The sequence below is a fragment of the Eschscholzia californica genome, unplaced genomic scaffold (genome assembly GCF_041429995.1).
Source record: "Eschscholzia californica isolate CP2 unplaced genomic scaffold, dmEscCali1.0.p SCAF_4, whole genome shotgun sequence".
Classification (NCBI taxonomy): Eukaryota; Viridiplantae; Streptophyta; class Magnoliopsida; order Ranunculales; family Papaveraceae; genus Eschscholzia; species Eschscholzia californica.
This window is the reverse complement of record NW_028238461.1, coordinates 5369239-5384457: the sequence shown is the minus strand read 5'-3', so window position 1 is coordinate 5384457 and position 15219 is coordinate 5369239. Positions and strand designations below refer to the sequence as shown.

Sequence of the window (15219 nt, the reverse complement as noted above, 5' to 3'; positions counted from 1 at the left end):
CAGGATCCCATCTAACGGTCATTTAACTCATTTGTTGGGAAAGTTTCGGGATTGATCTAACTGATCACGTTCTGGCCGAGCTTTTTAGCTAAATCTGATGGCCTAGAACTCAGCTGAAAATTCCAGTCAATTAACCAACTCATTTCTAAGAGTTGTGTCCCAAAACTCTGATAGATGTGTCCCTAATTTAGTGTCCATTCAATTCCTATATAAACAATCCAAACCCACTTTATTTTTTTATCAATTCAATTCATTATCTTCTTCTCTTCTCTTCTAACAGTTAGTATTCTGTGTGTCTGGGATACTTATTGGGAAGTAATTCTAGTATAATCTAGAAAAAGGAAGAAAGAAGTTTCGAGTGAAGTTTGAATTTCCAAAGCGCCTAGAAGATCATCCGCATTAGTCCAAGAACTCATAATATTTACGAAGGTTCGTCCGCTTTTAGAATATAGAAGTACCATCTTAAAACTCTGAAAGGAAAGTTGTTGTATCCCGAAGGCATACACCCTAATGTTTGGTACTATTACAGGGGCGTAAAATGTCTTAAGGAAAGAGAACTTATTCTCGCCTCGACTCCATTACATTTGTCTATCTCAGTTAATCCGAAAGAAGGAATATTGATAAACTTCTCGATTGATAATCAGAGGAACAACATTATAGATTTCATCTCTTATGAAATCAAAATCTCCAGAATTTTGGCGTATATGTCTTACCAATTGAGCTATCAGTTGTTGACAGAAGCCATCATCGGTAGACTAGTACTAACAATAAGAAAAATAATAATTTATCCACGTAAAACAACAAGAAAAAAAAAAAGAAAAAAGAAATTTTATCCACAAAGAAGAAACGAAACATTGACCAAGTCCAATAGGGGTGTTCCGTTATTCACGCATAAGAAATCGACGTCACCCGTGAGTCATCTAACCGGCCATCATGGATCCGAAACGGATACACCGTTAGGGTTCTCTAACATTTCACATCTCACTCTCCTCCCCTATCAAATCTCCTCCTCTCTCTCTTCCTCCTCCTCTTCTCTCTCTCTCAAAACATCCAAGAACAGAGCGAGCGAGCCCCTCCCCTCGTCCCTTCTCCGCCATTGTTAGAGGGTAATTTGATCGTTGTTTCTTCACATCTACTGTTCCTTCGGTTTCACATCTCTCTCTCTCTCTAGAACCCTGGTTTTTTTATTAGGGAAACCCCTTTGATTAATGGGGGTAATTCATTTGAGAAGAAAAAAAATTGATTTTGTAATCATGCAGAGTACCAACATTTGTAATCAAATCATCTGTGAAGAAGATGCGATTTGATGTTATAACAATGGAGATGATTTCGAGGAGGAGATGATTAATTATATAAGCAACAACATTGAAGATAAAATTAACTATTCTTTAAACCATAATGTCTGATTTGGTTGCTCGTACTGGTAGACATTTACAACGCTACGAAGGTGGTTGTCGCCTTGTCGCTGGGTAATCAAATTTCTTCCTCATTTCACTCTTACCCTGGTTTTTGTTTGTTTATTTCCTTCTCTTTCATTATTCGTACTTATTTTAACTTTGATTTTGATGTGTCCATTTGTTGTGTCTGGGTTATCTCTAACCCATCGACAAGATTCAGTCACTTACATAATATATGATGATATGTCATTGAAAATTCTTTGCATTTTCCAACTGAATGAGTCAAATAATGATAATTGATTGCGTTTCGGTGGAAATTTCGGTATATAAATGACCGTAATATTTCCAAATTTAATTCCTTGATTGTGATCGAGGATATTCGCTGTCAAGTTTTATTCAAAAAGAGAGATATTGTAACTGTTTTATATCTTCAAAATGAACTAAACTCCAATTGGTTGGTTTTTGAACTGATTGTTAATATTGATAGAACAATAATATCACTTCTAAGTTTATATTGATGAGAAATAAGGGCATGTTTATGGGCATTGAATGCAAAAAGATGGGATTGCATACCACCTATTAATAAAAGTTCAAGAACAAATTTTTTGTCTGTTCTAATGTTATTGATACCCTTAGTTTCCACCAAATGGTCACAATCTATGTTTTAAGTTTTTATATGCAAATGAAAAACAAATCAACTACTTTTTGTGTTATATGGATTAGTAAATTTGGTATCAAACTAATGCAATTCATTCTTTATTTCAGTTGTATTCCGTTTAGGTATAGATATGATGAGGGTAGTGACGGCAACTCGGAGAAGATTGTTGAGGTTCTTATGATTAACTCGTCAAGTGGTCCAGGTCTTCTGTTTCCGAAGGTATAACTTTATATTGTATACGAGTTAGTCATTTAGTATTGAAGTTATTGTTTGTTATTTAAGTAATATCGTTTAGATATCAAGTAACAGTTTTCTTCTTTGTTTCATTACTTCTTAAAGTAATATTTTGCTATGTGCCTTGTGAGACGTGAGTTAATCTTCATTTTGAAGTGATTATTTTTCTACTTTCTAGTACTTTTTATGGTCATAGTTTTATTCTGCTCTCGAATTAACAACACTAGTAAAAGAATATAAAGGTCATCCCGTGTTAGTTTATCCTCTACAAATAAGCCTCGTTTTGCGGACTCTATGCGACATATTAATTCTTATGTCCCGCTGAAAGTACCAAAGTCCTTAATATGAGTTAACTCGCAAACCTTCATATATGCAAGTTGTAGTTGAAGGCATTATGGATGTGGACTTACTATGGGGGAGCTCACTCCACTTTCTAATTCGCATTGGCTATGATCTCTGCTTGAATCTTTCTTTTTTAAATGTCATACATTCCTTATTGATACTTTTGCCCTCAAACACTTGTTCATCTTCATTTATATGGTTTTGTACAAATAAATTCTTCAAAATTTGGGTTTTAACTTTTAACACGGTTAGAAAGAGACATCGTAAATGGTTATGGTGGAAGTCTGTCCTTGGAACCTGTTCGTGTATGCCTCGTTACTATCCCAACAGAGTTCTTGTAAGTGCAAGCTTAACATTCTTTTCCTTTTTGAGGAGGTTATATTCACCTTTTTTATAGTGGCGAGACGGCCAATCGGTCCACTCGTGTGAACTCTATGAGTTGCTACAATGACTAACCACATGATATTCAATCATTGTCTTCTTCATTCCATTTTACCAATCTTCGAGGTCATATTCAGTCCTTACTTTTCATCTAGATCGGTGAAGATATAAGATATTGCCTTCTTACTCGCTCATCCTTGACCATATAATTTAAAGTTTGACAATGACCCATTTATCCACATTCAAAGTTCCAATTTCCAAGTAACATCCACCCTTCTCCCAGCAAGAGCAGCTGCACCTGTGCCGTGCTTGCCCATACAAATATATCTAAGAGCGTTGTATTCTAGTGGGGAAAACTTGAAATCGATGGATTGCTTTAGCCTCCATTTCTTCTTTTGAAGTCTTTTGTGGTTGCTGAAATTATTCACCTTAATGGATTGGTGATCAGCAATGCACCCATCCTCAGAGGAACAGTCTCAATACTTCGTCTGTGAAGAAAGTAATGTTTTGATTTATCGCTTTTGACAAGGAATACATGTTGTTCAGAGAGCTAAGGTGTCTGCTGATGATTGGCCAAAATGCTAAGCTCGCCCTTTCTTTTCCTCTTCTCTATCTCTGGGTATTTTAGTCATAGATCAGAAACACAATTGATTTTTAACCCACTTTGTTAGTCCAAGGGGGTGTATTCACATGCAATCTTGCAAAATACATTTCATCATATTTATATGACTTCCTAGCGTTTGCAAAAATTTCACACTGACCAAAATATTTCCATTTTCAGACCTCTCGAAATTTCCACCGAAACCAAAATTTAATTCCTTGGTTGGCACCTAAACATTGTTATTAAGCAGGTCAGTACAAGTTTAGTCCTACCAAATGAAGTCCTTAATTTCAAAAAGATAATAGGAAGTACCAACTAGACTAATTCCCCATTACAGAAAAGGAAGTAACTCAACCATGAATTTTCTTTTGTTATCACTGAAATACGAAATGCAGCACAACCATTTTGTAAACATTTGGTTTTACAATAGTAATTTTTTTTATTTATTTCTGCAGTATTTGCACTTGTTTCTTTAGTTCGAGCTGTACAAAAGATAACATGTGAACCCTAGCTTTTGTTCATGACACCTTAAATTGATTTTTGTAGGGAGGCTGGGAGAATGATGAAAACATGGAGGAGGCAGCAGCACGGGAGGCTTTAGAGGAAGCTGGAGTACGAGGGGTCATAATGGTAAACTCATCTTATAATTATCTTACACATACTTTCAAGTATCTTTTCTTACTATATAATTTCATGACAATTAGGTCTTGATCTTTCTGAAATAGAAATGGTTTAAGCTAATTTATTCTATTTAAACTAACATCAATACAAACTATATGTTGGAACATTCTGCACTAACTGCGGCTTCCACACTTCAAACCGCTTTTTCTGCTGCCTTGAAAACAATCAGAATTCATGAAAGACAATATTTGTTTGTACCTTGACCAGACCCTTTATACAAGAGCTCTGGTTTTAAGCAACTAATGATTGGAATGATTTTGTGATTTTATTTTCAAGATACTGTCTTATTTATTGAAATCAGAACAGTAAGATTTGTGTACTAGGTCTAGCCTAATTACAGTTACAGAAACTCAAGGTTTAAATAGCACTCGTCAGTTGATTGGTTTAAAATGTCCTACCTTCATGGGCTTACACTTTTTTCTACAATTGTTCTCCATCTTATCAGTGGAAGGAATATTTGAAAGATATAAGTGCAAAGAGGACCCCCATTACAGTCAATCGTACACTTTACCTGAGTGTCGTTTACCTTACCCATCTTGCTCCCTGCAAATTATTTTGATAAATTGCACTCTATTTATTTGCAACTATTGAGCTGGCATGCTAGAGGATACATGCTACCTTGGTATTTGAAAGTTGCTCTTGGAATCCACTTTTTGTCTATAATAGAGAAAAACAACCTACATAACGACTGATGATCTTGTGAGGAAACAGTTGCTTGTAGAAACCACTATCACTTTTGGCTAAATATCTTTAGAAGAGAAGTCATATATTTCTCTGTTGTCTGATTGTTATACTTGTTCATGAACAACTTTATCACTGAGACAGTGAGTGGAGCGATGCTACTTTTTTTTCGCTCGAGGAAACTCTTCTAAAGTGTACTAGTAATGTCACTACTAAATCAAGGTCATTATGCTTGTGATGCCCTGCCAAAAAGTAGGCATGGGCTTCCTTTGTGAATCACGGACAAGACTTACATCCTAGTTGTTAGGATGCCATCATTGAACTTGGAAGAATTTGAAAATGGTCAGCCCTTCCTCTTATGCGTAAAATGAAGAGCCGCCCCTTGATGGTGAATCATAAAGATACAAACTCATCGAGGAAGAGGGCATAGGACTGGATAGTCGAAACTAATTTGTGTGGTCATATGGCCATAGTGGGATAAGGAGGATCACATATTTTACCAAACATACGATCAGTGTCATTATGCATGTGATGCTCTGCCAAAAAGTAGGCATGTGCTTCCTTTGCGACCCACATACAAGAGTTACATCCTAGTCATCAGGTTGCAATCATTGGATTCCGAAGAATTTGAAAATGGTCAGCTCTTCCTCTTATGCGTCAAATGTGGAGCCGTCTCTTGATGGTAAATTTTTAAAAGATACAAACTCATTGAGGACGAGGGCATAGGACTGGATAGTCGTAACTAATTGGTGTGGTCATATGACAATAGTGGGAGAAGGAGGATCACAAATTTTAGTAAACATACGATCAGTATTAACATGCCATGTGGGTACAGATAATGAAGTCCTTCATTATGTATAAAGACCTTCCAGTCTTTTCTGTTAACTTTGAGAAGTATTCTAAGAATCCTACTATAATATGTCTTCACAAAATTTAACTTAATACTTCACTGGTGTCATGTGAAAATGCTCAACATAATGCTCTAAGGTCTGTTTATGACAGTTCATTGTAAGTTCAGTGAATTTAATCTGCTTGTTCATATTGTCTCCTATCAAATCCATGTCTTCTCTACACGGACAGATTTGAGGACCCAGAATTGTATTTCATTTTTATGGAAGCTGAACCCTGGTATTCAAACGGAGTCTGCAATGAACAACTCTTCTTTGCTATATAAACACCTTCATGAACCGAGTGATATGTATGTTGTATGCGTTCAGGCTTGTGCACTTCTTTGTTTTCTTGATTCTTTGCTGTCAACTATCTCATTTGGATTACATATCTGTTTCTTTTCCCTGGCTATGAACCAACTCTTGACTCCATTAATCACATTGCAGCACTTCCTTGGTTATTATGACTTCAAGAGCAAAACTCACCAAGACGAGTTCAGCCCGGAAGGGTTATGTAGAGCTGCTATGTTTGCTTTGTTAGTAAAGGAAGAACTCGCATCATGGCCAGAGCAGAGCACCCGAATGAGAACATGGTTAACAGTTCCTGAAGCAGCAGAGAATTGCCGACATCCATGGATGAGAAAGGTACTTGTAGAAGCTTTCTCTAAGTGGGAAGCTGAAACAACGTTGAACTCAGCTGATGAGCAAGACCATTCTCCTTCTTCTCCAGATCATTCCTGATTGTATTCGCTTAGTACATAAAAGCATACAATCAAACAACTATCTAAATGCTGAAATGATTTCAAGTTTTGGGTCGAGAAGTAGTAAAAGAACTGAACAAGAACACCAGAAAACTTTCTTCTTCTGGTATATCGTTATCTTTGTTCTTTTAGTTCGAATTGTTATCACCGACTTTCATTTCTGAGCTAGCACTGAATTTGGTAAATTTTGTATTCCAACTTGAATTGGGAAGAAAGTACTTAACATTTTAGGATATGAACAATTTCTGGTTAAACTTTGTTTAAGATTTAGCTCCCCCCCCCCGTCAGTTATCATCTTTAGTTTCATCTGTTCAATCATTTAGTCACATGTTCTGTTTTGGTTTTCTATCTTTTTTGCTCGGTATAGATGCACGTGGAAGATAATTCTAGGAATGGGCCGGCTGGCTGGTCACAATCTCTAGCTAAATCACTAGTTCTCTTGTTTGTCAAGCTAACTTGCTAAGATATCATTGATTTGGTGTCTAAGAAAATTGTCTTACTTCAAAGTATTTGTTTAGATAACTCAACTAGTGCATTTGAAATAGAACCAACTAGCTCTGGGCTGTAGTAATGTCTCCTCTACGCTTCATCCATTGATTCTCCAACATCATCGGCAACTCATTTGAGCTGCTAAGAAAAACACGCTGTCAAAAAAAAAGAACGCTGTCAGATCCATCATCCATGAACTCCTCCCATTGTCCGCTGGCAGATTTTATCTCAGAATACACAGTCAATATGGCAAATTTGGGCAAAGATGGTATGGAAATTATATGTTGCATTTTATTTCAAGTGAAGCCTTGAAAGGGGCATGAGCCATGCTAATCACTCTAAAAAGAAGCCGTACTTACAAAATTTTCAGTTTAAAGTCTTAGCTTCAAAGAAACAAAGCCGAGTATGAAGCTCTACTAGCAAGATTCCAACTAGCCTACAGATGAAAGCAACAAAACTGCAGTCTTTTGTGATTCACAACTTGTTGTGAATCAGGTTTGGGGGAGTACGAGGCACACAATTTAATTGATAATATGCTATAGCGGGGATCCTTCGCACACACAATGCAGAGGTGTTTGTCAGAAAATAAACAAGAGTATGTGATGAAAGGAATACACTCATCATATCTGGGCAACATCCAAATGTATTAACTTCCCCCGTCGGTCCTTTCCTTTTGCTTAGGGGGCCTTGATATCGTGGGACCTTTTCCGAAAAGTTTCGAGAAGAAAAACAAACTTACCGGTAGGAGTATACTACTTCAAATGTGGGTAGAGGATGTGAATTAAGTATACGTTAAAGCCCTGGGTGGGGGGACTCATTCAAAGCCAAAGATTAGTCAGTTTTGACCAAGTCAAAAAGTCAACTCATCGAGAGACGAATCGACCCATATACAAGTCATCAGGGAGGCAGTATGACAAAGCTCTGATACCTGAGCCCTGATATGGGAGGTCACAACGAGTTTGCTAAGTGTCCTGAACGCTGCTTTAGCTTCAAGAATTAAACATGCCAAAATTTGGTTAGAGCTTTGCTCTGGATCTTAGAACAACAAGGGGAGTTCGCAGAATTAACTCGGCTTGAGTCCGGTTTTTCCTAGAAGCACATGAAGGTAGATCCGAGCCTAGATTTACCCAACCTAAGTTCTGATTTGATATGAGATATAGAGTAGAGAGGTCAACCATATGAGCTCATCCATCTATGAGAAAAGCTTGAACATGGCTATGTGACGGAGAAGGTAAGACCACTAAAAAGCCACTTCCTGTACACGATCCGTAATTGCCAGAGGATCTGCCAAGTTCGGAAGATACACATTCGTGGGATGTTATCATCCTAACGACCATGAACACGTTGCTCTAATTTAAGTTTGTGTCTTATCACCGCATCATTTCAGCCAGTCAACCGAACCTATATAAGGTTCGGAAGATACACACTCATGGGATGTTATCATCCTAACGACCATGAACACGTGGCTCTAATTTAAGTTTGTGTCTTACCACCGCATCATTTGAGCCAGTCAACCGGACCTATATAAGCATATCAAGTTCATCCTAATCAAGAAATTGAAGTTTCATCCTCTAAACTCAAAGTTCGAATTAATTCTTTTTAACTGCAAAAAGTCCTAACGATTTTGGCGCAAATGTAGTTTATGAGTTTTTTGCAGGCTCTATTTCTCAAATCACACAAAGAAAATTGATCATCTATTCATTGAGCCTTCATCATCTAAGTGATACACGAAAACCACTTTTAAACATCATAAAAAAATCAAGTGATGTTTTTTTCGGTACTATATTGGTACGGAATATAATTCAACAAAAAAAATATTGGGATGGAATATAATATAGCTAAGATTTTGAACCATTTTCTAAGATTTCAATAAATTGAGTGGTCATCTCGATCTTAAATTCATCCTTCCTTTTTTTTATAGATTCAATCCAAACAGAAAAGGTGATTATGAAAAATGTGTAATTACCATTTGCCATATGGTGTCCTTTCGTCTCACATGGTCAAGGCATTAGGGCAAGACAATCCTTGCCGTAGACAAAAAACAACATGTATGTGGTAGGAAACCTTATTTCAAGATCTTATTTGGGCAAGTTATGAAACTACTAAACTACACAAACTTTTTTCAGATTTAAGATCATTGGAGGAATCAAACACAACCTTAAAGTTAGAAAATCTTAGATTCAGATATTCATCAAGATATTTGGAAGATTTGGCCACAAAAAGAACTAATAATACCCTTGGATCTTTCTTTTAACTCATTTAATGTTGAAAAAGCTGAATTTTTTTTTGCCAACCATTAATTCTCTAAGAAATTTTTTATCATGAAAATCAAATAACATATAGAAATTTTAAATCCTAATTCAAGGTATTAAGATCTCTTATTTATGTCACATATAGGAGAACATATACATAAAATACTAACCAAATTTACAAGACTAATTGTGTGTCAAAGTACTAGACTTTTGAATAAAATCTAATAAGTTTGATGATGAATAATTAGGGTAAGATAAAACCCCAGAATCAAAATCCTTAATCATTTGAGGAACAAATGAATCATCATAAAATGGTAAACCAAAAGTTGGTGAATGATAATCAATATGAACAGGAGATGAGTTCAAGGTGGTGTTGTTACATGAACTATCTATTATACCAATACTTTCTTGCATGAAGCCATTATGATGTTGGTGGTGATGTGGAACAGTTTGAAAGCCTTCGAGATCATTGGTATCGGAGAATTTAGAGAGATCAATGGCAATGGATAAGTCGGAATCACGACCGGTGAGTTCTTGAACAAGAGATCTGAATTCTGAAACACTAGTCTTCACTTTCATGGGGTTTGAGATATAAACAACTTTGATTGGTTTACTTTTGTTCTTAAATTTTTTGTTTTTTCCACTTCTTTGATGATTAACAACACTTAGTCTTCCATCCATTTTGTAAAATACTAGCTACTACCACTTGAAAAAGTGGAGTTGTGGTGGTGGTGAACTAGCTATGGTGGTGGTGGTGGGGGTGGGGGTGGGGGTGGTGGTGATATCTAGAGTTAAGAAAAAAGAAAGAATTAACTTTGTTTTTATAGGCCAAGCCTATGGAGGCTAATGTATCTTCTAGGAAGATAAGGGAGAGGGTGATTTAAATGAAATAAAAAGATCAAAGAGATTTCTTTAATAATTTATTTTGAAAAGAAATGATAATTGCTAAAAAGAGATGGTAGGAAGAAGAAACTTATATCATCATTGCCACATGGCAGCATAACATGGGCTATGGGTGATATGCTGATCTAATATACTTTTTAATTATGACATCACTTTACCAAAATAAGTAATGAAATAAATCATATGTTTCCAATGGGTCCGAATTAAACTAAAACATGGCCCATTTATTTATGAGTTATTTTCTTTTTGACTCTCCATTTTGTGTCCAGCTTTTGTTTTTAACTCTTTATTTTTCGTAAATTCAAAATTAGTTCTCTTGTTAATTCCGCCAGTTAACTTTATATGGCTAACATTTTTGTTGCCATAATATTTATCATTTTTACAAAAATGATTTCTCTAACCTCCCTTTCTCTCTATTTTAAATATAGATTAATTTTCTAAAAATAATTTCAATTTTTCTGGAAGTAACTTTTTTTGTTGAAATTCTGGAAGTAACTTGGGGGCTAAAATTGAATTAATACTCAGTAATTTTAAAAATATTGAAACCACCTCATCTGTCCCTCTCTCTCCTCCGTTTCTTCACCTGTTCATCTCTCTCGCCACTTCATCATCTTCTCTCACGAAGGTCGTCAGTGGACCAAATTTTCCGGCAACCTTCAATCGAAAAAAATTATTTTCCTTCTTTTTTCTTTTTCCTTCCTTATTTTTTCTTCTCTATCTATCTAGCTATGACGAAGGGGACATCTCTTTCGCCGGAGGGTCTGGTCTTCAGACCGTGAAGGTGGCGACAAGACCTTCAAAGTATGAAGGTCGCCGAAAAATATGACCAGCCATCAATCTTCGTCGGAGAAGAGGATGTGATGTAGATTGTTGCGGAAGCGTAAAAGTAATGGAATCCACCATTGTTAATAAACTAAACTAACGAAATAAAACCGATAAAATAACGATAAACAATAAACTTGATTATTAATAAACTTGGTTGATAATATTCTTTGATCTGAATAACAAGGACAAACCTGACTTTCTTTTATAGGAACTTAGAAACTTCTAAACCTAGACTTAGTAGGAAATATTAAAACATGGAAACTCCTAAACTCTAACCCTAATGGACTCGGCCATGAGGCCCCCTAACTAGTTCGGCCGTGAGGCCCATCTTGATGGTCTCCATCATACTCCCCGACCGAGAACGAACTTGCCCTCAAGTGAGACTCAACAATGCAATCCTTAATTCCCACTTCGAGCGAACGGTGCATTGGGGTCGAAGGACACCCACTTGGACGAAATCACTAGCTTCAATCTCATAGTGCAAAGAATCTTGCAAAAATAAATGTAGGAAAGAAACTTCCAACAAATTGCAACATCTCCCGTCATCTTTTAATTTGATGAAGAAGACCACAAACACCACATAATATTTTATGGAAAAAACAACCTTGAATTTCTTCACTTGAACGATCTTCCCACGTTCATCTTCGTGTTGCTTATAAACCAAACTCGAATATGGCTTAATCAAATCTAAACTAGAATGAACTGACCTTTTCAAGCTAAAAGAGGATAATTCACTTTGTTCTTCTTGTTCCTCCGTCATTGAGAAAATTTTATTTTTTTTGTCAAAAACTTCTTCAATACCATCGAACACGGTGACCGAAGTAACATTCGAGAACTGTCTACTGGATTCAATCTTTGTCTCCACATATGAAAAATATTCATCTAAAGGAAGAAAAACATACCTAAAGATGCTTTTCAATGTAGTCCAATCGTCGACGAATTTTTTTCCTTGATCAATGAGTCTCCATTGCATCTCGTTGAATTTTTCATAGACTCTTTTAGACAAGTGTTGTTCGATGACAAAAACCTTATCTTCGTCATGGACTTTTTGGTTTATAAACCAATCTTCCATCTGTTGAATCCAAAAATCTATATGATATTGATAATCAAACATAGGAATTTTGGATTCGACATTAATTTTGTTTTGATCTTTCGATCAACATAGAGTTGTTGTGCATCTCTTAAAGGATCCCAACCTAACGCGGAAGATTATTCCAACATTCAAGATGAGAAGTATTTAAAAAAAATTTATCTGTTCCCAGATTCTTAAAGCTCTGAATACCAGCTGATGTAGATTGTTGCGGAAGCGTAAAAGTAATGGAATCCACCATTGTTAATAAACTAAACTAACGAAATAAAACCGATAAAATAACGATAAACAATAAACTTGATTAATAATAAACTTGGTTGATAATATTCTTTGATCTGAATAACAAGGACAGACCTGACTTTCTTTTATAGGAACTTAGAAACTTCTAAACCTAGACTTAGTAGGAAATATTAAAACATGGAAACTCCTAAACTCTAACCCTAATGGACTCGGCCATGAGGCCCCCTAACTAGTTCGATCGTGAGGCCCATCTTGATGGTCTCCATCAGGATGAGGTGGCGAGAGAGATGAAGTAGAGGAGAGAGGTGATGAAATGGAGGGGAGAGATGAAGTGGCTTTAATGTTTTAAATTTTTTGAGTATTATTCCATTTTAGCGTTCAAGTTAGTTCCAACAAAATTTGAATTTTTCTTTGGAAATAAATCCATATTTAAAATAGATAGAGGAAAGGAGGTTAGAGAAATCATTTTTACATGAAGAGTAATTATAGCAACAAAAATGTTAACCATTAAAGTAAACTGATGGAATTAATAAAAAGAAGTCAATTTTGAATTTACGAAAAATAAGAGACTAAAAAGAAATTTTGCCATAAAATAAGGAGCCAAAAGAAAAACTCTTGATATATTTAGTTCCACTGGACTGCCTATATACCCATGCAAACCTACATAAAAAACAAGAATACGAAAGACTAGTTGCCTTCATGGACCAATTTGGTAATGGTGTAACCCTTTTTTTTGTGAGCAAAAGTACAATGTGACTACGAGAATCAACTTGAAAAATAAAAAAAAAACTAGAATCCAAATTTTTCTGTTTTTGAAAAAAATTGTTGTTATATGCTGTTTATTTACATAAGTTATTCAAGGAGTTTCTCATAAAAAAAAAAGTTATTCAAGGAGTTATTACATTCATTCATAGTATGGGATCAATTATGCTACGATGCAATATTGAAAATAAACACATGAAGATTGAATGCTTACATAAACTTTCATAAACACCACACATACGCTTAAAGGGCATATTAAAGCTACTTAAATACTATCTAAAGTCAATCGACATTATTTTTAAGAACATAAATTCTATTAATCTCACCATTTTGGTCTCTCCCCCAACCCTCCGCTGATGTGGTGACATATCGCTGGAGTATATTTTTTCACCATTTTCTTTCCAATTGCTCCACATCAAGTGATATGTCGTTACATCAGCGGAAGGCTGAGGAAAGAACCAAAATGGAGGGATGAATAAAATTTCTCTTCAAACTCATTTAACACAAATCAATAAATTAATATTTTTACTGCTACTTATGTGACCTTTGAAGTTTTGGAGTTAGTCCACAACCAACCAAACAATAAGTTGTTGGCACTTGATTCATGTGTGTAGTGTATGAAGCCAGAAAATTTATGTTAATAAATAAAGTCAGTTGAAATAATTCTATGCTTTTCATCAAAAAAAAATAATAATTCTATGCAATAATTTTACAATTGTATACAATACAGTCACCAATTATCTGTAGGAAGATTTTACAGTCTATATACTAGTCTCAAAGTCCCAAATATGTAACAGTACTATCCAAAAAATGTAATAGTACTATACAAAGACTATCCAAAGACTCTAAACCAGCCACACAAGTTTGTATGCATTGACCTTAGGTCAACTTTTGGGGTTTATTTGATACTGGGGTATATCTTGTGCCATGGGACATGAACAGTTGTATCAATTAAATTTGACGAAATTTTAATCCAGCGTTTCTATAGGTGTCTCATAGTATTGCTCTAGCCTCTCCCAAAACATTGCCACCCGACTGATGTGACATGAAAATGTCCCATCTGATTCTCTTAACTCAGGTTAGTTAGTCACTTTCGAGCGGTTACTCTGATGATTTGCCTGTTTCTCTTACTCAGGTGGTTTCTATGCAATTGAGCCCGGGAAATGGTTAAAAAACAAGAGAAAGACGCACAAAAGGGTAGTTTGGTCATTTAGCGGTTCTGGTATTTTAACCAATGTTGATGCTCGGGTGAAAAGTAGAGCCCGAGACGAATCCAAAGGCGAAAGCGGAAGTCAAATCAGAGACCGGATGTGAAAAATAGACCGGGTCAAAGTTGGGTCAATGGTGGACCTTTAAAGACACGTGGCAGAACCTAATGGTAACGGTTATGATACATTTTCGGTAATAGTTCGGTCACCACGGGACTGAGCGGGATGTTGTCTGGGTTGTGATCCAGTATAGCGCTCACATTTAAGTTTTGGTACTCCTCGCGTGATCTGACACATCCACAAACGACCAACGCACAGGATGTAAGCTTGGGACGTCGTGCTCTGACTTTTCATGTTTATTATTATTATTATTATTATTATTATTATTATTATTATTATATTCTGGTACCCTAAATTTTATTTATTTCTAAGGACTATATTTTAAATTTCAGAAAAGACTTCTAGACAATATCATTTATTAAGAAATGATGTTTGTCTCAGTCATCGTTTTGTCTTTTTGTTTTATTATATAGACTTTTACGATTATTATAAGGTCAATTCTGTTTTGGCATCTAAAGATGTCCAATTCATCAAAATGGTCCCTTCGAGGAAAGATGATCCACTTGTAAAATATTTTTCTTCGTTCGTCAACTTTAAGCTTTGGTATTTTTTTCTAGCCTTCCTTTAAAAAGCAACTACGACCCAACTCTCTCTTCGTCGGAGAAAGGGTCGTTGACAGACGATCGACGAATGACCAGCCACCCAGTAGCGGATTTATGTTTTACCTTTACGAAGGGCTAAAAAAGTTGTTCAAGTTACATATCATC

The 15219-nt window shown here is 35.7% G+C and overlaps 1 protein-coding gene across 2 annotated transcripts; it reads left to right on the top strand.

Annotated features, from left to right (window-relative positions):
* Nucleotides 1–901: 901 nt before the first annotated feature.
* Nucleotides 902–6887, top strand: NUDT16 (nudix hydrolase homolog 16). 2 transcript variants are annotated; one of them, XM_086636962.1, is made up of 5 exons: nt 912–1106; nt 1260–1469; nt 2163–2274; nt 4160–4243; nt 6310–6887. In XM_086636962.1, exons 2-5 carry the CDS (start codon nt 1399–1401, stop codon nt 6601–6603), a joined length of 561 nt encoding a protein of 186 aa, XP_086493088.1. In that variant the 5' UTR covers nt 912–1106; nt 1260–1398; the 3' UTR covers nt 6604–6887. The 2 variants fall into 2 exon arrangements, with proteins under 2 accessions (XP_086493087.1, XP_086493088.1); XM_086636961.1 differs by having other exon boundaries at nt 902–1469.
* Nucleotides 6888–15219: the final 8332 nt, after the last annotated feature.